The sequence below is a fragment of the Balaenoptera musculus genome, chromosome 10 (genome assembly GCF_009873245.2).
Source record: "Balaenoptera musculus isolate JJ_BM4_2016_0621 chromosome 10, mBalMus1.pri.v3, whole genome shotgun sequence".
In the NCBI taxonomy this organism is placed as follows: Eukaryota; Metazoa; Chordata; class Mammalia; order Artiodactyla; family Balaenopteridae; genus Balaenoptera; species Balaenoptera musculus.
Genome location: NC_045794.1, coordinates 40,711,302 through 40,735,402, shown reverse-complemented (window position 1 = coordinate 40,735,402; position 24,101 = coordinate 40,711,302). Strand labels below are relative to the sequence as shown.

The window sequence follows — 24,101 nt, the reverse complement described above, 5'->3', positions numbered from 1 at the left end:
AGAACTGGGATGGCTTGCAGCAAGGGTCCCCAACCCTTGCTGACTGGTTCCGGTCCACGGCCTGTTAGGAACCGGGACGCAAGCAGGAGGTGAGGGGCGGGCAAGCGAGCGAAGCTTCCTCTGCTGCTCCCCGTCGCCCCCATTCCACCTGAACCCTCCCCCACCCCATCTGTGGAAAAATTGTCTTCCACGAAACCAGTCCCTGGTGTCAGAAAGACTGGGGACCACTGGCTTAGAGAAAATGAATTCTAAGTACTGAGCCAACTGAGACGATACCAAGTTCCAATTAGTATGTCTTAGTCAACCTCTGATTTCACCTCCTGTCAAGAGAAAAAAAGGTACTTCTCTCCATCTCCAAAAATTGACAGGTGCTTTTTACACCATAAACCTGCCTTCCCTGATAGGGCAGTTAAATAAGTGATTAGAATTTGCAACTTGTTCTAAGCAAAACCCCTTTAACTCTTAGAATCAGATCCCTTTCTGAAAGATCCTCTGCTCATTTTATAGGGAACGTGTTTTAACATGTGAGAAATGCAAGAACAGAAGTAGCCAGGACTCAAGTTCAACTCTACCCTGCCTCATACTGCTTAGCTGTCAGAGACTGATTTGCAATAATGGCCATTAAGGTTAATAGCAAAAGATAAAAACAAAATTTGCTTCACTGGGTTATTTAATTTCAACGAAAGTCTAGAAGACTAAAAGACCCATCCTTACTACTCTAGTTTCCCTTTCAGAAAGTTTCTGAGAAGTAAGTAGTCTTGAACTCGAATAGACTGAAAATAGAGAATTCTGAACAAGTGAAACTTTATTACTAAACAATTGCTAATTAAAATAAAATGGACACTTTAATATTCTCGAAATTAATTCTAGCTAAAGCCTGATGTAGTAAATAAATATGGTCATGTCTTGTTCTTTATGACTCACTGCGACACTCTCATATCCTTTCTCACTACTACCTGTGCTTCTAAACAGACAAATCATTTCAGATAACAGGTTTGTCAAAAGTTGGGAAAGCAGTTTCCTATCAAATGAATCAGAAATAAATCACTGGAAAACCAGCCTGGTTAGAACCAGAAGAGTTACTAACAATGAGTGACTCTACTTCCCTCAAGGCTCAGGTTTCAGTTCATTTTATCTCAAAGAGGAAAGACCGAGCTTCATGCACTGCCTCTCCTCCCACTTCCCCATGATCCAAGGGCAGCCTCCTACTGACAGAAGGCTCCTGGGGCAGGAAGAAACGGCGGCGTGCACACTGTGTATGGATCCCTCCTCCCAGCTCCCAGCCACTCCCTGCATTCCCGTCTGAAACTTGAGACCTCTTGTCTCACCTACTTACTCATCCCCTGGGCGCATCCTTACCTCATCTACCCTTTGTATCACTGACCACAACCTTGTGTGTGCCTACAATTACCTGTCTATGACTCTCCCCACAAGCATAGCTGCTTAAATAGGGGTGGCTTTTTTGTATGTCTTCACAAGGATACACACATGATACGCATTCTTATTTTTAGAGAATACTCATAAGACCATCAGGAGAGAACTCCCTCAACTTCCTCCTCCACCATCTGTAAACATTTGCCTCTGCTCCCATCCGTTCCTCCTTTCCTTCAGTTTCAGCAGAAAAGGAGTCACTCCCGGTATTCTGGATAGTCACTCCAGAGGGGCTTGGAATCTCAAACTTTCCTGACTCATGGAGACCATGTTCCATCACATCCTTTCCTCCTCTAGACCTTCAAACCTTCTTCTCCAAGACCTCTTACCCTTCCACCCTACAAATGAACATGCTCAAGTCTCTCCCATCTTAACATAACATTAATTCAGCCACCAAATATTTATTGAGCACCTACTAGGTGCCAGGAGCTCTCTTCTACCCTGGAGATATAGCAGTAAATAAAACGAAGTTCCTGCCCTCGTGCAACTTACTTTCCAGTGGGAGAGAAAGAGGAGGTGAATGTATAAGCATCCTAGCTACTGTTCTCTCCTCCACTTCACAGATCCAGGCTCCCAAGAGCAGCGTGTGCAGCCTGCCTCTACTTCCTCTCCCGCCTTGGATGCCTCACGCTCTCCGGACAGGTTTGCAGTCCCCACCCCCAACACCACTGAAACCGCTCAGGCAAAGGTCACCAGCAGTGGCCTCCTCCACCGGTAAATCTGGACAGCGTTTCCCAGTCTACACTTAAACTCTCTTGCAGCGACAGGCACTTCTTGAAATTCCCTGCTGCTTTGCTCTTCTCCCTCTTTGGCCACACATACCTCTGAGTTTCTCAGGTTCCTTTCCTTCAGCCTCCTCCCTTAAATGGCAGCACTTCCAGAGCTCTCTGTTTAGCCTCTTCTCACTCGCTGTGCTCCCCTCGGACCACCTCAGTCATGCCCGTGGGCCTCACTGCCAGTGATGGCCACTCAGGAAAACTGAAGGTGTGTCATCAGGACAGGCCTTTCTAAAGAGCTCCACACACACATAGCCAACTGCCCGCTACGCACCTTCACCCGCATGGCCCAAAGACCCCTCTAATTCAGGAACACTGAATTTATCTCCTCCCATACTCCAAACTGTTCTTCTGCTATTCCTTGTACTAGAAAATGGTGCCCTCTTTCCCTCAAGATGCTAAGCCAGAAATTTAAGTTTCTTAGGCGTCAACTTAGGTTCTTCCAACACATCACACGCTCTCCTCTTCTACACGAGTCTCTTCGATTCTATCTCCTTAAATACCTCTTTTCATTCCCTCTTCCCCAATCCCACTGCAGAAGCCACCAGCTCATTTCAGTAGCCACCTTATAACTCTCCATGTCCTGTCTTGCCCTCTTGCCCCGTCCTTATCTACTTAAGGTATTTCGCATTGTATTCTTTGTGAATGGTGACCCTTGACTGTGTGACACAGGAGCCTGAAACCATCCTCCTCTAGGCTGATCTCCACCAAATACAGATGTCATCCACTCCTGCTTACAATTCCTCAGTGATTCCCCATGACCTATACGGGTGCTCTTTAAACTTTCACCTGAAGAAAGTGATGGGGGGGATGGAGGGTCTAGAAGAGGCACAGCCTGAAGAAGCCAGCAACGAAGGCAAAATCTATTTTTTTTTATTTAAAATGTTAAAATTATATTTTATCTTGGATTTTAAATCCTGTATTATGATATATTCATGTTTTAATATAGCAATAATTTCCCCCAAATTCAATTAAATGGATACCCCAAGAAGAGGTACCATGTTTATCCTACAGTTTTGAGTATCCTGGCACATTTCCTACTGAGAAGCAAGAACCTACGAGATAAAATTTAAGATTCTAAGACCTACCCACCTGTCCCGGCTATTGGACTTACTGAGCTTACTCTTTATGCTCTAGCAATGACTACTACATCATCGTAATTCCTCCAACATACTCCAGTGATTCACAAACCCATGTCTTTCTCCAAACCTAAACTATCCTCCTCCCTGGTCTGTCCTCCCACCGAACTCCTATTCAACTGATGACTCTGAGCCTGAGTGATACTCCTCCCCAGAAACACCATAGGTACATGAACGCCCTTTGCCTGAGCACCCTCAGTATTTGTACATGCCTTCCTTATGGCATCTATTATGCAATAAAGATACTGTTTGCAATATCTTATCTCTGCAAATAACTACAAAAAACTACTGTCAGGGACTTCCTGGCTGGGCACTGTTCTAATCACTGTATTTTTATGTATTAACTGATTTAATTCTCACATCAATCCTATAAGGTTGATAGCATTCTTAGCCACATTTTATAGGTAAGGAAACAGACAACTAAAACTGACTGGGGCGGGGTGGGGGGGGGGGGAAGGCAGGAAAGAATCCCCACCTCTAATGAAAAACTCTTTTTTCTACAATTGTAAGGAAAAGTTAGAAGATAATCAAATCAAATTCAGAATTCTGAGCAATTTACTACTTCTGGCAATGGTGATCTCTGGTTGATAAACATATAATACTTTAGTCTTGTTTTCAACATAATCATCTAAGTCATATTTCTTTCAACCTTTGCTGAAATAGGATAATCTTAATTATTAAGATGTTTCACAAGTTCTATTTCTCAGCCACAAAGATAAACTTCAAGTTGATGACAGAATAATAAATAAATGGAATATTTGAGATTTTTATTATATTTATCCTATGCGTAAAATCACAATAAATTTAGTGTCTGAACAACACCTTGGACACAGGTACTCAAAGAGGCACCTGAGAGAAAACATTAGGACCTAAAATAAAAGTGCTGTATGCATACCGGTGGACGCATTATGGGTGGCCTGTGAATGCCCTCAGAAGTCTAGCTGGCCACACAATTTGCATAAACTACGATAAATTGTCCAAAGGTGTGACAGTTCAACAAACCAAATATTTACCATATGGCTAAATATTTCACTTCCCTGGTTTTCCAACATTTTGGAAAAGATGTAATGTGGCCAAGAAAAGACCTTGGGAAACCAAACATGGGAAATACTTAGTTTTTCCCAACCAGGACTGACCAGTTAAACCAAAACAAGGTTGCTTACACTATCTGTTCTACAGGAAAACTCACCCAATGAGCTTACACCTCAGATCAGATCCTGTGAGTAATACAGCTGGTCAAGGCAGAGGAAAGGGAATCGACGCACAGGCAAGTACAAGGCAACGCAGACGTGGACGTCCCTCCACGCGGGGAGCAGGGTACTCAGCGGCCTGGCTCCGGCTCCGGCTCTCATGCAAGCGCTCTACCAGGCTTGGCACTGCGTCTTCTATACACCTCTGCATAATGAATATCAGCTGAACTGAAATGTATGAGCCAAATAGCCAGGTAGGCTGATAAAATGGAAAGTTGTCACACACCACCCAACTGTAAAAGTCACATGGAAAATCAGCGCGTGCAGATAAATAGGTGAAGGAAACAAAAGAAAAACAAACATGAGAAACTAACCAAATGCCAGGAAACATCATGGGCCCCTGAGTTCCAGCCCTGGCCAGCTTCCACAGTGGTCCCTGTCCCTTCCCAGCAGAGGCCCTGGGACAGAGCCGACATTTCTTTACTCTGTAAAGCTATCACCATCTAAGGAACCCTGTTGGAATCTTCTCCCTGCAAAGTCCATCTATTCGCGAACAAGTGTCTACTGAGTGTCTTCTATTCTAGGTCCTGGCATCCAGCAGGAAGCAAGGCAGCAAGGTCTCTCACAGAACTAACATTTTACTGGAGTCAGATAATAAATACACGAACAAGATCATTTCAAATGGTGGTATTAAATAGAAAATTTTAAACAGAAAAAAAAAAAAAAGATGAGGGCTTCCCTGGTGGTGCAGTGGTTGAGAATCTGCCTGCCAATGCAGGGGACACGGGTTCAAGCCCTGGTCCGGGAAGATCCCACATGCCACGGAGCAACTAAGCCTGTGTGCCACAACTACTGAGTCTGTGCTCTAGAGCCCGCAAGCCACAACTACTGAAGCCCACTGGTCACAACTACTGAAGCCCTCACACCTAGAGCCTGTGCTCCACAAGAGAAGCCACCGCAGTGAGAAGCCCGCGCACCATAACGAAGAGTAGCCTCGCTCACCACAACTAGAGAAAGGCCGCACACAGCAATGAAGACCCAACACAGCCAAAAATAAATAAATAAATAATCACTTTGACTTCAAAATAAATAAATAAAAAGATGAGATGGAGAAAGTGGGGAGGAGCTGCTCATTTAAACTCAGCAGTCAGGGAAGGCATCTCTGAGAAGGTCACTTTTGAGCTGAGACAGAAAGGAGGCAAAGTTGCCAGCCAAGCACAGCACTTGGAGCAGAGCATTCTCAGCAGAAGAAAAGCAAGGAACAAGGTCTGGAGGCAGGAACAAGCACGGTGAGTTCAAAGGAGAGAAAAAGCCTCACCATCCTCAGGTTTCTGTTCGAGTGCCATCTTATGATGAAGTCATCCCTGACTCCCTACTTTAAATTGTATCCACTGACCGGCCCCAGTATTCTCTATTGCTCTTCATGATTTTTCTCCACTAAAATTTTTACCATCTGACAGGCAATATAAATTACTTATTCATTTCTGTCTATTCCTACAGAACGTAAGCCCCTTAAGGGCAGGGATTTTTGTTATTTTAATCACTGCCGTATTGCCTGTACCTATGTGGCATAAAGTAGGCGCTCAGTAAATAGTAGCTAAATAAATAAAAAGGAAAAGAAAAGAGAAAGGGAGGGAGGAAGAGAAAGAAGGAAGAGAGGAAAGGAATGAGAGGGAAAAAAAAGGAGAGAGGGAGGAAAAGAGAAAGGAGGGAAAGAAGAGTCAGCCAGTGTGGCTGAAGCAAAGTAGATGGGGGAACAGGAGTGCTGGCCTTGTAGACCATGGAACAGGAGCTGGAATTTTATTTTACTTTTTTTTTTAATTTTAATTTTATTTATTTTTGGCTACATTGGGTCTTCATTGCTGCGCGCAGGCTTTCTCTAGTTGCAGCGAGTGGGGGCTACTCTTTGATGCGGTGTGCGGGCTTCTCATTGCGGTGGCTTCTCTTGTTGCAGAGTACAGGCTCTAGGTGCGCGGGCTTCAGCTGTTGCAGCGCATGGGCTCAGTAGCTGTAGCTCGTGGGCTCTAGAGCACAGGCTCGGTAGTTGTGGTGCACGGGATCAGTAGTTGTGGCTCGCAGGGTTAGTTGCTCCGTGGCACGTGGGATCTTCCTGGACCAGGGATCAAACCCATGTCCCCTGAATTGGCAGGTGGATTCTTAACCACTGTGCCACCAGTGAAGTCCCTGGAATTTTATTTAAAAGACAGAAGTCGGGCTTCCCTGGTGGCGCAGTGGTTAAGAGTCCGCCTGCCAATGCAGGGGACACGGGTTCATGCCCCAGTCCGGGAAGATCCCACATGCCACGGAGCGGCTAGGCCCGTGAGTCACAACTGCTGAGCCTGCGCGTCTGGAGCCTGTGCTCCGCAACGGGAGAGGCCCGCGCACCGCAACTAGAGAAAGCCCTCGCACAGAAACGAAGACCCAACACAGCCATAAATAAATAAATAAGTAAATTTAAAAAAAAAAAAGACAGAAGTCCACTGAAGGAAATTCAATGGCAGGGAAGCGACATGATCTAATTTGTATTTTACAGAGCTGACTGTAGCTGCTGTGTGGAAAACAGGTTAGAGAGAAAAAAGCAGGGACACTAGATAAGGCGCTATGAAGCTACAGATGAGGTAACAGAGGCAAGGTGATGATCGGCAGTGATCAATGATGGAGAGAAGCAGATGCAAGGGTATTTCTCAAGGTAGCACCAAAAAGACTTACTGATGGACTAGATATGGGCCGTTGGATTGAAGAAAAGAGAGGAATCAAGAATGTGTCAGTTATCAATTTATTGCTTCTCAGCTCCAAATCTCCCCTTCATTGCCTACTCTGTGAAAATTAAGATGAACCCTTTAAATATTTTTCCTTTGCCAGATGCCACAATATTAAGCTTTGTTTGTAGAGGCACTGGAAAGACACTGCAGGAGGAATGGTTCCAGTGTGCTCCTCTTGGCAGGATAAATAGAGTATCAAGGATAAATACAATATCAGTATTTCTGATGTCCTATGGAGCCCTGGCCAACTTATTTTAAGATCTTTTTTTAATTTGAGACAATTGGAAAGAAAGAGTCTAAGCTTGCAAAACCTTCATGTTTTTACAATTATTTTTCTTACATATACAAGGATTGGGGTACTTTATTGTTTGCTCATCCTTATTCACATGCTGATACCACACTGCTTTGAGTATGATCATTTTAGAATCTGTTTCAATACATGGTAAAGCAAGGACCACCTCACTATTCTGTGCCTAAATTTTCTTGGCTATTCTAAAACATTTATTCTTCTATCTGAACACAGATTGTTTTACCTATTTCCCCATCCCCAAAAGAATTCTCCACTGGAGTCATAATTAATTTCCATTAAATTTACATATTTTTAGTTTTCCCATCCAGGAACATGGTATATATTTCCATTTTTTTCAGATCATCCTTAATCTTTTACAATTTTCTTCACACAGATCCTGTGCCTTTCTTGTGATACTTTCCCTTTAAGTATTTTACAATTTTTTTAGCACTATTATAAATGAAGTATTTTTCTCCTCACAAAGGCAGTTCATTGCCATACTTCCCCTGCCAACATACCAATGATACCAAAGAATGCTTTTAGTTCCCACTCACCCACACACTACCCTGTCCCGCGATGTCCAGGTTTTGCTGGAATCATTTAGAATATTTCCTTCAGACAGCAAGGTTTTCTCTTTGAATATGTGTCTTCAATTTCAAAGATCCTTACTTAGCATTTATATTACACATTTCTTGTCACTCTCAATATACGTAATTATATCGATATACATATTACATGTAACATAGAGTAACAATAATATATAATATATATATATTTCAAAGTCCTTTGTCTATCACTGTTTCCTCTCCTCTTCCTACTTTGGAAGGAGGAGAGGAAATATTATTTGTTTGATTAGAGTATACTGTCCAGATTAGAGTCTATGGGTGATATAATATGAATCCTTGCACACCCACACAGAGCTTTCTTTTCCCTGAAAGGTGAATAGTATCTAGACTGCCTATAAGATTTTTGGAGTGGACCTTTTCTCTAAATAGTCTGCTTCTTACACTAACACTATAGTGTTACAAATGAGAACAGTCTGTTTTGTGGTAGTTTTAACTTTTTCTTTTGTATCTTTATCTTCTTTTGAATCTTTCTAACCTTTTCTTTTCTTTTGTATCTTTATCTTTCTATCTAGGAACTTACTTGTAAGTTTGTTTTTTTTTTCTTTATCACTGAATTCAAGAATTTTATCAGAATATGCCTAGGTTTGTGCCTTTTCTCATCGATCTTGCCTGGAACACAGTGAACTCATTCAATCTTCAGTCTTTTTCAATCTGCAATCTTTTTTTGGCTCAGGGAATTTTTCTTCTATTACTTAGTCCTCCTTCTAAAATTCTTGTTATCTGCATTTTTGGTTTCCTGGATCTATCCTCCAAGTCCTTCAACTTTCATGAGTTCCCCTTCCAACTCTTAGTATTTTTGTTCAGCTTTGAAATTGTTATTTTACTTGAACTAAGTTTTAAAAAAAGAGGGCAGCAGAGATGTGCTCAAACTGCCATTTTCCCAGAATCATTTCAAATGGGACTGTTTAAAGGCTATCTTATCACTCAAGTATAAAATAGTTTCTAAGTGCTCACTCAAAAGACAATTACTTTAAATTAATATTTTTAAAGCGCAAACAGCTATTTGTTGAGAAGTTACTAGACTGAAAGCTCCTTGAGAGCAGGGTATCTGCCTTCTATGCATCTCTCACCCTCTCAATAGATCTTGTAAATAAATGTGCTCAATACATCTTTATTGCTATATTGATATGTTTAGCACCTTACAAGTTCCCAAAGGTAGAAGACCTTGTCATTACACTCACAAAATCTAAAGTCTAACTGAGGAGGCAAAAACAACATAAACAAAACAAATAAACAGCTGTCAGTTAAGTGTTAAACTGTTACTGAATACAACAATAGCCTAAAAATAGAAGAGATTAATAAGGACTAAAGTAGTCAGTTGGTTTCATGATCAAAGGACATCAACCAGGCCATGAAACCACAGGTAAATTTTACTAGGAGAAAAGGTAGTCCTGACAAAGAAAACAATCGCTGCCAAGGCAAACAGATGAGAATGAGCCAGTCAGGAAAAAGTGAGGAAACCAGTCTGACTGTAATAGAAGAGTCTGTCAGATACTACTAAGGAAATAAGAATAGATAAGGAGGTTGATGACAAGAGTCTAGATTCATTCACTGGTTGAATAAGTACTGAAAAGCACTTATGCTGAAGGATGCTGCGTGCTGTCCTCAAGCAGCTTACAAAGGGAGATGAGACTATTTATGCAAATGATCATATAATAACTTAAAGGTCATTTGAAAAATAACTATAATATAGGAGTAACATTAGAGATTAGAGCTCAGAGAACCAACAAATGAGGAAGTTGTCTTTTTTTTTTAACAGAAACTTCTCTTCTAGGACTTCCCTTGGTCTCCTTGAAGAAAACGATAAGCAAAGAACCATGGGAGGAAAACTCACAAATGCTTTTGCTACACATTCAATTTAAAAATGAAAGTTTCTCCAAACCAGAAAGGAAGTCCAATAAAGTAAGAATGACAACTCTTGGGACTTCCCTAGCAGTCCAGTGGTTAAAACTCTGTATTTCCACTGCAGGGGGCACGGGTTCAATCCCTGGTCAGGGAACTAAGATCCCGCATGCCATGCAACGCGGCCAAAAAAAGAATGACAACTCTTTACAATTTTAAGACAGGAAAAAAATTGTAACTATGTATGGTGACAGATGTTAATGAGATTTATTGAGGTGATCATTTCCCAACATATAGAAATATCAAATCATTATGTCATACTCCGGAAACTAATATAACGTTGTATGTCAATTATACTTTGATTAAAAAAAAAAAATCTAAGACAGCCTGCTTGCCTCAGTCACAGATTTACTAAGCAAGAAACTATCACAAACTTCTCCTCACAATTCCTGCTAGGTTCATTTTCATTTTTTATTTTTTTGGCTGTGTTGGGTCTTCGCTGCTGCACGTGGGCTTTTCTCTGGTTGCGCCGAGCAGGGACTACTCTTTGTTGAGGTGCGAGGGCTTCTCATTGCGGTCGCTTCTCTTGTTGCAGAGCATGGGCTCTAGGCACACGGGCTTCAGTAGTTGTGGCACGTGGGCTCAGTAGTTGTGGCTCACGGGCTCTAGAGCACAGGCTCAGTAGTTGTGGCACACGGGCTTAGTTGCTCCGCAGCACGTGGGATCTTCCCAGACCAGGGCTCGAACCCATGTCCCCTGCATTGGCAGGCGGATTCTCAACCACTGCGCCACGAGGGAAGCCCCTGGGTTCATTTTTAAAAAGGAGATTCAGTGACAAGACTGGCCAGCACTGTAATGCATTCATGCCTGACCTGAATTAAAACCCACAAGGTTCCAGTTTATGAATAAATTGAAACATAACCCAAGGTCCTTAAAAAGAAAGAAAAAAATCCTACAGCTGTTTTAGTTTACCCCTAAAAGCGGGAGTCCTCTGAAAAAAAAAAAGAGAGATGAGAGCACTATTCTTGACAAAAAATAACTCCAAGAAAAATCAACTAAAGTAAATGTCATTTACAGAAATATCTACATTAATTTAAACATTAATTTTTAAATTAAACATTAAATATCCTAAGGAAAAAACAAAACAAACAAAAAACTCTTTCTGAACCAGAATGTAACCACAATACTCTATCTGTAGCCCAGAAGCTCAAGTCCAGGGCACAGCAAGGACCTTTCAAAGACACCAGACCTGTGCATTTTCATTTAGGGCTGTCCTGTGTCGCATCCAAGATATTATCCTTCTGGATTTTCCCCTTTCAGCTTCTCATCAACCCCATCTCAATTCAAGGAAGAAAAATTAATTTCACATCAAAATATAAGTACATAAAATTATCTCTTACTTTACAGATACACAGTCTTAAAAGATTTTACCCAATATCTTTTGTTCTTTTTAGAAAAAAAGAAGTCACACCCTTCCAGAAGTTAAGCTGATATAAATGAAATCCTCCAAATATATGTTGGAGTGCTGGTTCTGGCAAAGCGAGGTCAAAAGAACCCAACCTCACTCCAATTGCTATCCATTTCTCTTAGAATAGGATAGAACATTCCCATTCTTTTCTCTCCGGGGAGCCCTACCTCCAAAACTCCAAAGACAGAAGCTGTATCCTAAGAAAATGGGGCCCAATAGTTAAGATGGAAAAGAATTTTGCTGAAATTACTTGAAACGTGATTCAGGGAGATGGAGGCAGTGTGGAAACACCGTGGGGTTTGGAGCCAAGTTGAGGTGGGTTCCAACCCCAGCACACTTTACTTTCAGGCTTCACGTTCCTTAACAAGTCTCTACAGAATGGAAATGACACACCTATCTTTAGGAGTTGTTAGGATTAGAAGCACACTTCAAAGACTTGTCCAAGATCATACAGTAAGCAGCAGAAACAGTTCTAAATGATTCAAGTGTGTTCTCTCCCCTTTGCCATTCACTTCAGAACGTTACTGTTCCTGGTAGGGAAAAAGGGAAAGATCAGGTCATGTGTGACGGGCAGGATCTGGCACACCCTTTGTTCCACTCAAGGTTCAGTTGCTTTTTGCTAGCTCAGTTCCCTCATCATCATGATAATAAGAGCAATTTATTCAGCACCTACTTACTGGTCAGGCAGGATATACAAAGTGCTAAGCACAGGGCCTGTTACATAATAAGCACTCAATAATTGATGGCTACTTATACAGAGATCTTAACTTCTTAAGAGAGCTTAGGAAAGGCTGGCTTCTTACAGGAAATTGAGTGGAACAGAAGTTAAAGAGGCAGAAAAAGGGGAAGAACATGCCAGAGTGGGCATTTCTCAGAGAAAGGCAACATGTACAAAGGCATGGAAGTGAAAAAGCACCATGCATTCAGGGAAATACAAGTCATTCGGCATGGCTAGAGAAGACAGCAAAAACATGGAAGGCGCAGGAAGCGGGGCTAAAAAGGCAGGCAGGTCTTGTTACACAAAGGATGCCTGGAATTTATCCTGTGGATAGGGGAAGCCAGTGAAAATTTTTCAACAGGGAAAAGGACACAATTAGATCTGTGTTTCAGAATGATCATTCCATCACAGAATAGAGAAGGATGAACTGCAGAGAGAAGAGACTGAAGGCAGGCAGACGAGTTAGGAGACTACTGTAATGGTCTCAGCAAAAGATGGTAAGAGCTTAAACAAAGGCTGAAACAATGTGAATGGAGGGAAGGAAGCAGAATCAACAGAACTTAGTGACCCATTAGAAGTTAAGGATGACCCCCAAGTATTTGCAGAGCAGAAACAAGGAGTACAGTTTTGGACCTACTAAGTTACAGTTGTCTGGGGAGAATAAATGGGATGTCTGGAGCAGAGAGGAGTCAGGGCTAGAGATACAGACTAGGGAGTCATCTCCCAGCCTTGACAGCTGAGGCCCTGGGCACAGATGAGATCATTTAGCAAGTGTCTGTGAAGTGAGATGAAGGCTAATGACAGATACCAGGAACACCCACACCAGGAGGAAGAAAGAGAAAAAGAAGCCCAAGGGAGAGCAGAGGAATAGGTAGGGAGCTGGAAGGAAATGATACCATAAAAGCTAAGGAAGGAGGGAGTTTATAAAGATATCGGCCCACAGTATCCAATGCTGCAGAGAAAGATGTAGAGAAAGATGTGGGTACTTTTCAGTCTGAAATCAGAAGTCACTGGTGGCCTTGGAGACGTTTTTTTCAGAGGCTTGAGGAGTGAGCAAAGGTAAGGAACAAAATAAAGGAAATGTAGGCTCTACTTTCTAGGATCTATGAGAGGGAGTGAACGCTAGCACACGAAAGCAAGTAGGTTCCAATACAAGATCGCGGGAAGATACTTTTCTTAAGATGGGAGAAACTTCAGCGTACCTATAGGCTGAAGGGAGGGGGCCAAGAGCCAAGTGTTAAGTGAGAGGCTAAAGATGAGAGGAAAAAAAAAGACAAAAGACTACAAATGAATAGATGGATCAATAAAGTAAGATCCCAAGATCCCAGAAGAGGAGAAGGGATGGGACTGAGATCATAGTCACAGGGACGCGCTGCGGAACAGGAGGGGGATAGTTCTTCCTCTGAGAAAAGAAGGAAAGAGGATAAGGGTGGGAACTGATATAGGTAAGTTTGTGAGTGTTGAGGAGGGACGCTGAGGGAGTCTGGCTTTCCTTACAAGCTAGTAAGAATGAAAAGTGGTAATACACAGATTTGGTTCTTGCTTCACAGTCCTCTTTGAGAAACTGATGAAAGCTGGAGACTCTGCTCCCCAAAAAGGCACATAAGCACTCACACTCAAAATTCTACACACGACTTTAGAGTTTCCAGGTCCACTAAAGCCAACCCATGTATCCAAAGATTCTGTCAGCTGTGATGCTATAAAATTCCAAAGAAATGGCCTTTCAGAAAATATTTTGTTCACAGAAGAGCATCCACAAGGGAAGGCAACTTATTCATTATAAACACAAATATACGAAAACCCTTACTTAAATGTCCATGACATAGTCCTAAAGAAGCTGGACTAGACTTCACTGGTGGCACAGTGGTTAAGAATCAGCCTGCCAATGAAGGGGACACGAGTTCGAGCCCTGGTCCGGGAAGATCCCACATGCCGCGGAGCAACTAAGCCCGTGTGCCACAACTACTGAGCCTGCGCTCTAGAGCCCGCGAGCCACAACTGCTGAGCCCGCACACCACAACTACTGAAGCTGCACACCTAGAGCCTGGGCTCCGCAACAAGAGAAGTCACCGCAATGAGAAGCCCGCGCACCGCAACAAAGAGTAGTCCCCGCTCACCACAACTAGAGAAAGCCCGCACACAGCAACGAAGACCCAACGCAGCCAAAAATAAATAAATAAATAAATATTTTAAAAAATAAAAAATAAAATAAAGACAATGAGTGACAGAGCCTTGGATTTAGCAACGCCTTTAGATAAAAATAGTATTTTTAAAAGATCTTTATCAATCTAGAGCTGACCCTTAGGTCTAAAGATAGAGGACTGAACAAGGCTGGTGGTAAATGCAACTTAAAGGAAAAGTGGATGCAAGAAAACTTTTGAACGAGGAGCCAAAAGGAGTTGTTCACTAAGGACAAATGGGGGAAAAGGAAGAGTCAAAAACCATGTGAAGGTTGAGCATCCACATGTGCCTTTTCATACAAAGCTTGAAGATGCTTGAGTCTAAGAAACCATGCTTAAATTTCAGAGCCATTTGCCGGAACCTACAGGCTTAGAAATGCACACATGCCAGATGTCTATGTGAAACAAACCAGCTACTCTTTTCTGCTCTAGTCAACTGCTTGCACTGACCCAACACGTGTTGAACTAGGGTAGAGGGTGCCGACAGGAGCAACTGATGGAGGAGTCAAGTATTACTTGCAAAAAAGAATTACACTAATTGATTCCATTCATCACGTCATATGTAATCATATTCTGCTAAGTAAAACAAGATATTAAAAACAGCCAAGTCACTATGCATCCATTCACTATCAGAAACAATAAAGATTACACATACCAAGCACTTACTACACGCACACGCCACACTCAGCTGTTCTCCTACGATCTCATTTTAAACCTCCTTACAACTCTAATAAGGTTGTCCTTCCTTTTTTAAGAACTGAAGAACTAAAATCAGGGAGGTTAGGCAGTCCATCCAAGGTCACAGGGCTAAGTGACACCAGGACTTGGACCCAAGCCCACCAGATGCCAAAACCTGTGCTCCTCAAATGATCATACAACCCCACCCCTTGTGCCAAAATCAAATCCCGAAGACAAAGACTTTGCTTCAATTGAAATCTGAGGTGAACAAAAATTTATTGCACTCCTAAAACAATACAAGAAAGAAATTGTTGAGCAGTTGTTTAAAGGACTTAAAGAATGACCTCTGTAGGAGCTTACATGGAGGTGAAATGAAAAACAATTTAAATATTTACAAAATCTATGAATGGTAAAAATGATATAAACTGTAAATGCTATAAGGTTTGGAGAAAGAGAGCTCACAGTGTTCAGGGGCAGGTTTAGAAAAAAGGTAGAACTTCAACTAACTCTTAAAGAATTGTGAGAAATGGTGCAGACAAGCAGGAAGGAGTGTTTCAAAGACCATTCCTGATTAATCATGAGAGAGAACCATGAAGAACTATAATCATTAAAATACAAATACATGTGAAGGCCCTTTTTAGCCAATCATCTGAACTTTCAACCCTGAAGTGCTAATCCTCACACAGGCCAGGAAAGAAAGCAGCCACCAAGGGCTGGACTGAGAGTGAAGGGTTAAAGATTTCTCTTATTCAAAAATCCAGGGACTTCCCTGGTAGAGCAGTGGTTAAGAATCCGCCTGCTAAAGCAGGGGACACAGGTTCGTGCCCTGGTCCGGGAAGATCCCACATGCCGTGGAGCAACTAAGCCCATGAGCCACAACTACTGAGCCCGCGCACCTAGAGCCCAAACTCCAAAACAGGAGAAGCCACCGCAATGAGAAGCCCACGCACCGCAAGGAAGACACAACGCAGCCATAAATAAATAAATAAATAGATAGAGAAACAAATTTATATAAAAAAAAAATCCAGCTCAGTGTTATGGACTGTCAAACAACAAGATTAATTTTTCAAAATACATAGAACTAGGGTGTCTAAACAAGCGCTATCCTTTACAGTAAAGTGAATCATTCTTCCAGTGAATTTGTCTGTCACTACTCTTCTGGAACTACCCTCAAAACCAGTGTACCATCATTCTAATTTTTTGACAGTCACAAATAAAACACATTTATAATCACTCTAATTTTTTCATTCACAGCTAGTCTGGACTCCAGAAGAACATCAAACAGCTTTTCTCTACTTGACACCAAGTAACCTATAAAATGAAACTCTACCCTCAAAGAATTAAAATTTGCCACTATGAGGATTTTCAAAGGAATGTGTCACAGGCTCTGACAAGCAATTCCTAAAGATGAGTTCCAACATAAGGCGGGTATAGTCCACCAAAAATATAGATATGCAACTTTCAGAGAATAAATCACTCAAATAATGCCCAGTTTTGGTTTTTCAAAACCCACACACCTGTTTTCCTTAATACTCCTAACACTAGGAATGACAACTGCTTAGACACAATTTTCTGATAAAGGTGTTTCTTATGAATTAATGACTATGCTACATATTTGGGGGGAAGTAGCCCACTTTCCCATTATAAGTAAAGTAAGAAGGATTTACCAGTTTTCTGGTGGCTTAATTCCAATTGCCCACTTTGAACACTGTGAAATACAATCTCAATTCAGCATCTCCCCCTTTTCCTCTTCAACTCCCCCACCTCTGCCCAACTCCTAAAGAGGATTCACTTCAACTCCTAGGAAGCAGCTGCCTCTTTCCCCTCCACCTTCAAGGTAGACCTGTACCACTCTTTGAGGACCCTGAGATACGTGATGAAATAGACAGGAGAAAGGGAGGATGTGACTGGGTTTGTTGTGTTTGTGGTCAGAGAAGTGTTCAAACAAGAAAAGGGAGGATCCCTTCCTGTAAGTGTTATTTTATCTTAAATACCTTTCCAGTTGTCATCTTGGGACTGTTTTCAGGCACTGAAAGACTTGCACCCCTTCTAATTTGCCACAGACTGCCTTCTTTCCTTCACACTTATGACTGAACTGCACGAGCTAAATCACAGCCCTCTCTACCAGCATCCAGTTTTGTATTTAAGGTTCTCTGCTGTTCCTTTTTCACAACGACAAAGCAGACAGCTTCCTCTTTTCTTAGAAGGCAGTTTCTGTACAGAACCCTCATGTACTGTTTTGTCTCATGGACTGTTTTGTTGGTATTTTTAAGTGATTTCCCTACCGGACTCAGAGCTCCTTGAAAGCTAACACAGTACCATGCTCACCTCTGTATCCCTAGCACATAGTAAGCAGAAAATAAATGTCTGCTGAATCAAATAAGTGAACGATAGATTTAAAAAAGATTTCAGAAAGAGAATCAACAAGACTCTTTGGAATTGTGGCATACAACTATTTCATAGCATTTGCTTAGAGTAAAAATTAGAGTTAATAGCTTGTGCAATAACCGTAAAGATATTTAAATCATTCGATGGTAACAGATGCCATAATTACATGTCAGCTTAAGATAATGGCACTTATTAGTGAGCAACTTTAGACAAAATACTTAACCTTTCTGAGTCTTAGTTTTCCCTTCTGTTAAACTAAAACAACAACAAAAAACTATTAATAGGTGTTAATAACATCTGTTCTACCTAATCACAAAGTTGCAGTGAGACTCAAATGACATAATGCATAAGATCATGACACAAATACAATGAATTATCAGACAGATTTAAACAAATTCCCCTCATTAGTGTTATTTTATGTGCATACACTTGACTAAAACATATGACTCAAGTTCAGACAACAGAGCTTATTACCAAATACATAATAAATATAATAACACATGTGAATCATGAAAAAATTTTCAGTTATGGGAATACTTGCAGAAACCTCCTGCCTATTCAATTAGTCTACAGAAAAGCTTATGATTAGGTGTCATTTCAATTTTAAATGATTCTCTGGACAGTGCTGGGCTGTTCTTTTTGGTGCAAAAGCAGGCAGCTTTAAGCACCAAGTCCACGGTGACCTGCCTGAATGAAGCACCAGCCACAGCACTGGGTTCTGCAACGCACTCTGCGGCAAACAGCCCAGGGTGGCACAACCTGCGTTCCAGCGCACAGCTGGCTCATCTGCGACCAGAGCCTGCAGCTGAAAATACAGGCGAGCACAAAGAAAATTCTTTAATGGCATACAGCTCAGACGATCGCTATAATTAGGACCAACTACAGCCTGAACCTAAAAAAATGAATAAAATGGAGGAATGAGTGCATCAAAGCCAACAACACACAATGAACACATAGTTAAAAGCACCTTTTTTTTTCCAGAAGAAAAAAGTACTTTTGTCAGAGCAGTAACTGTAGAGAAAATTTTAAACAAACAAAGGTCCCTTCAAAATATGATACAGACATCACAAATAGCATGCTATAGATCTGGGGGTTGTTGGTGGTTTCAACCTCACTTGAATTCCTAAAAATGTCTACCTACTCCTCCAGTCAACCATCCTCTGTACTTTAAGCAAGAGAGACAGACAGATGGCCAAGATGCTGACACTGCAGGCCCGAGGTTTTTCAACTATATTTTTTCCCATTTTCCATCGCTAAAAGAGATAAAATACAGGATAATGTAGTATAAACCTTTAAGAAACCAATTCAAACTCAGTTACACGCCAAACCAAAACAACCCTGCATTGGAAAACAAACCATGCACTTGTCCTTAAAAATGCTGAAGGCTTGGCAATACAGTTTGTAGGGGTTTCACACTTTCTTGAAGGAGACAAAGGTGAGCTAATCAGTGTGAGTCCTAGAAATAGTTCCTTGGAATCATCTCTAGAAACACCCAGAGAAGTAAACGATAATCAGCTGGAAGCAGATATATCAAGAATAAAGAGCTTCCAGGATTTCCCTCTCCATGTAAAAGCAATCAACTCCTATTTTTAATCTCATTCTGATGCAAACATCCAGCCAAACTTCTCTCCTTCTGGCTAATCAAAGATAGCTGATGTGATACTATAGAGTAACTTTTAAAAGTCTGACTTGAATGCAAGTCATCACAGATTGAATGACAATGCTTTAGTCTAGAAGAATGAGTTTTTTTGAGAGGCAGAACCAAGATGGCAATGCCCTAAACATTTCACAGAAACAAACTCACCCACCACAACTGATTCTGGGGACTGGACAAAGAATAACTTCCCAACTGGTTAACTGAAAAAAAATATGTTGATAATTAAGTGCAAATGAGAACAGCACCTCCCTATACATTGGGAAAACCTAACAGGGTTATTAAAAATAATTATTTCCCTCCATGCCCAACTGGCTTTATAACACTCAAAGCTACTTCTGGTTTTTCATTGTAAAGGATTGCGGGGTGGGAGAGAGAATGCCTTGATAAGTAAACAAAAAGTCAGAACTCTCCTGGGAACTTATCACGGTCTTCTTTTCCAACCAACAGTTTTTAATCCACTTGAAAAATGCTAGCGAAGAGGGCCTTTGGCAAAGAACTCAATAAGAATATGCAACTCAGGGGACACCACCACAGTACTGACATCAAGCTTGGAGAAAATGCTGCTTTTGTCTCAGAGGCAGCCTGTGATAAAAACAGGAACTTTGTGGAGAACTGATCACAACTGCACAAGAAGCCTGATCACATGCCCACAACAGAGCAACGTTTCTCTCATTGTTGTCCAGGGACTTCTCTAATAATAGTGGCTCGACTTATTCCATTCTTTTAATTCTCAATACCAATCCAACCCTCCTTGTAACAACCCATTAACAAAAGAAAGACGGTGCCGGCCAGGATTTCCATGTAACCGGTAGCCACCTCTCTCCTTCCCTCTTCAAAGACTGCACAAGGTGATCAGATGCGGACAATTCAGCCCGAATACAGGCACCAGGAAAAAAACCCTTATGATAAAGGTGGTCTAAAAGCAGCCCTGTGTGTCTGTGTGTTAATGCCACTGCTTCTGGCCTCCCTAGGACCCTCCACGGCCCAACCCGCTTCCATCTCTCTCCTGTCACTGGGGAGGCATCTCGCATTGTTAAAGAAGGAAGAAGAAATGTTGGCGGATTTCCCCTGTCTTTCTCTTTTTCTGAACGGGGGGAAGGGGAGCTGAAACAGGCTAGGGCCCTCCCCTGGAAAAGGGTAGAGGGGGACAGGAGAAAGCTGTCAGCCACCCTGCTGGCGGCCTCACCCCCGCCCCGCCCCCACCGTGCCCCGGCGCCCGGGCAGAAGCCTGAAGCGGGAGGACACAGCTTTGTCTCGGGTTTTGGGGGGCAGGGAGCGCAGAAGCAGCCCGGGCCTGGGGAGGACCTCTCCTCCAAGCCTCTGCTCACCCCCTCCCAGGGAACACAATGAATCACACGGAAACCCACTTCCCGGGGTGAGAGAGAAAGGGAGCGACCCTTCAGAGCCCGGGCCAGATTTCCGGCACCCTCCTCCACTCTGCCCGCACGGCCACCAGGGCGCGCGGCGAGGACCTGGTCTCCCCTCGCCGCGATCCGCAGCGGCGCCCGGGCGCCCGCTCCCCCGCCCGTCTCCTACCCTCCGAGAGCTCCAGCTCCAGCTCCGCCAGCTGCGCCCGCACTTCGGGCGGCAGCGCCGCCACCGCAGCCGGCGAGGGTTCCAGGCCTCGCTCCGCCATCCCGGCTCTGTCAGCCACACTCCGGAAGACAACCGAGGGGGCCGAAAGAGGGACGGACTGACGCGAGCCCACACCCCGGCTACAGGATCCGGCTCCGGCCGCCGAGCGCCGCCAGCGACTCCGCTGCCGCCGCCGCCATGAGCAAGGGTCACGTGAGCGCGGCAGCCCCGCCCCCGGGCCGAGGATGCACCGCCTCCGAAGCCGAGTCAGGCTGAGCACTCGCGGTCTGATGGCGCCCTCTACTGGGAAATTCCTGAAACGACGACTCCAAGCCCGCCGCCCCGATTTCTCCAACGCGAAATACGCTAACGGTGTTGGTGTCCACCGGGACACGTAGCCTTTACCTTTTACGAACTCACGACCAAGCAGTTTTCAGGGGCCCCAGGCCTTGCTTTTTCCAGTTCTCTTCACTTAGTAGTGTATCCCTTTGTCTTGTCACTTCTTCCGTTTCCCCCTGATTGACACCTCCGATTCATAAAGATTTGAACTCAGGCCCGTTCTTTCACTGGGGCTTCCCGATTGCATTTACCAGGAGCTCTTTTTTTTGTATTTCAGTTCTAGCATTTAAGACAAAGGAGGGAGAATCTGCCTCCCCCTTCCTAGACGTCTAACTACTTACAGGAGAACATCGTCTTCTTTATCTTTTTATCCTCCTCGGTGTATGACTTAATAGGTGTTCCAAAAGTATTAATATTTTAATTCAGTATAAGGATCCACACATGTGTGTGTTTTTACCAGGAACTACTGGGGAAGATGCCTTAAACTGTCATTCATAGTCTTTCTTTGGTAGTATTGAATCTTTTTTTAAACGCCAAAAGTCCCCTGCAGAATTGGAGGGAATTCCAGTGTTTTTCCTTCCCTTCCATTCTGATCCAAAATTGGTCCTTTGAGAGTAAGGCCTCAGCATCTGTTCTTTAGTAGTTCCCAGACAGTATTATATCATTCATGCGCTGGAAGGGAAAAAAATTTTTCTTTTAGGTTGAGGAAAGAATTTCAGCTTAAAAAAGGAATGTAATATCATGGCTGACTGGGAAGTAGACTTTGAAATTTCCGTTTAACTGCAACAATGTAAGGAGAATCTATGGGAATATATGTATGTATGTCTTCTGGTTTACATGAGGACTATGGCAGTTTTTAAATTTTATTTTATTTATTAAATTATGGCTACGTTGCGCGTTCATTGCTGAGCGCGGGCTTTCTCTAGTTGCGGCGAGCGGGGGCTACTCTTCATTGCAGCGCGCAGGCTTCTCATTGCAGCGGCTTCTCTTGTTGCGGAGCACGGGCTCTAGGTGCGTGGGCTTCAGTAGTTGTGGTGTGCAGGCTCAGTAGTTGTGGCTCGGGGGCTCTAGAGCTCAGGCTTAGTAGCTGTGGCGCATGGGCTTAATTGCTCCGCGGCATGTGGGATCTTCCCAGACCAGGGCTCGAACCTGGGTCCCCTGCATTGGCAGGCAGATTCTTAACCACTGCGCCACCAGGGAAGCCCTTAAATAAGAGATTTTTAAAGGAAAGAAAAAATTTATGAGGATCAGGAAAATTTGAACACTAGATATTTAGGAATTATGGTCATATTTTTACATATGGTAATGACATTGTGATTATATAACTTTAAAATAGTACTTTTTAATGGGAAAACATACTCAAATATTTATGGATGAAATGGTATGCCTGAGATTTGCTTCATAATAACCCAATGCAAGGTGGGGTGAGAAGAAGGTAGAGGTATATCTGAAGGAATATTGGCCGAGATCATAGAAGGAGTTGGGTGACGGGAATATGCAGCTTGATTATACTATTCTACTTTTGTATATATTTTTAAATTTCCATAAATAAACATTTTTTTAAGTACAGAGAAATATTTCTGCACGAGATCATAACTTTGTAATTGTATCTTTTTCTATTTTTTCTAATATTGATATATATGTAAGAGAATGGGTACTTTAAAACATGAATCTACAAAGCAATCTTTACTAAAAGTTTCATAATTATAACAGTTGAAAAACTGGAAATATTGTCTACCCAGAAATCCAAGAGAATCAACTAAAATACTATCATTCACTCATTCGTTCATTCAATCATACTGAGTTAATGTAACATGTTAGGAACTGTCTAGGTGCTAGGAATACAGTGTTTGAAAAAGGTCTATACTCTCACGGAGCTTAGTTTAGTTCTATCAGAATTATTATTAGTTTTATGAAGTGGCTTAAGATTAGGCCAACATATAAATATAAATAACTTTCCTGTCTTAGAGCAATAGACAATTCAAAGAAAAATCCATTCGGTCACAGCAAAACATAAGTAGGAATAAACCTAACAAGAAATGTGTACGATTTATATGAAGAAAACTGTAAACCTAAATAACAGTTCCTATTCCCAGATGGGAAGACACAATATCATAAGGATATCAATACTCCAAAAATTAATCTATAAAAGTTAATGCAATCTTCATCAAAATATTACTGTAATTTTCTAAATCTTGAGAAGCAGATTCTAAAGTTTAAATAGATTAAATGCTCAAGGAAAGTCAAGAAAAATTAAAAATAAAAAATTTAGAAGAGGAATTTGCCTGACCAGATATCAAAACACACTAAAAATCAACAAGCGTCAAAACCAAAAAGTCATGAAGGAATACTGATTGTGAATAATGAAAGATAAGACAAACATGCATGTTCTTTCATGGCAAGACTCATAATTTTTGTCGAGTCAGTTCTCCCGAAATTTCCTGTAAGTACAATGCAATATCCATAAAATCCTCAACAGAATGTTTTGTTTTTTTTAACAAAATTTGTTAGGTGATTCTAAAGCTCATATTAAAGAAAAAAATTCACAAGAATGGCCAAACATTCTAAATTTTAAAACCATGGGAACAATTTGTCCTTTCAAATAACAAAATATGCTAAAAAGCTACTGGAGTTAAAACAGGGTGTTATTAGTGCAGGAAGAGGATAGAAGGAATTTGATAAATACTGAAGAAACAGACTTACTCATAACTAGGAATTTCCTTTATGATAACGGCGGCACCTCAAATCAAGGAGAAAAGATCAAGTATCTAACAAATTGCTTTTTAACAAATGACTATTTAGAAGAAATAAGAGTGACACTTCATAATGCACCAAAAGAAACTGAATGTATTTAAAAGTTAAAATTTAAAGAAAAAAATTAAGGTATTAGAAGAGAGGAAAAATATTTAATAACTTCAGCATAGGCAGGGCTTTCTAAGCAAGTTGTACAGGTGAATGTTGATAGATATGGCCCCCAAAACAATTAAAATGCAAGAAACCATATACAACAGAGGTCCCCAAGCTGCCTGAACCATCCCCCCCG

At 42.0% G+C, this 24,101-nt stretch overlaps 1 protein-coding gene across 3 annotated transcripts in view; it reads right to left on the bottom strand.

Annotated features, from left to right (window-relative positions):
* The window catches only part of DIP2B (disco interacting protein 2 homolog B), a 236,204-nt gene extending 215,138 nt beyond the window's left edge, over window positions 1–21,066 (bottom strand). Inside the window, exon 1 of one of the 3 annotated variants that reach the window (XM_036865024.1) lies at window positions 20,681–21,066. In XM_036865024.1, coding sequence (XP_036720919.1) covers window positions 20,681–20,780 — 100 coding nt within the window. In that variant the 5' untranslated portion in view covers window positions 20,781–21,066. The remainder of the gene's footprint in view (window positions 1–20,680) is intronic. The other 2 variants (XM_036865022.1, XM_036865023.1) reach the window with 2 other exon arrangements.
* Window positions 21,067–24,101: the final 3,035 nt, after the last annotated feature.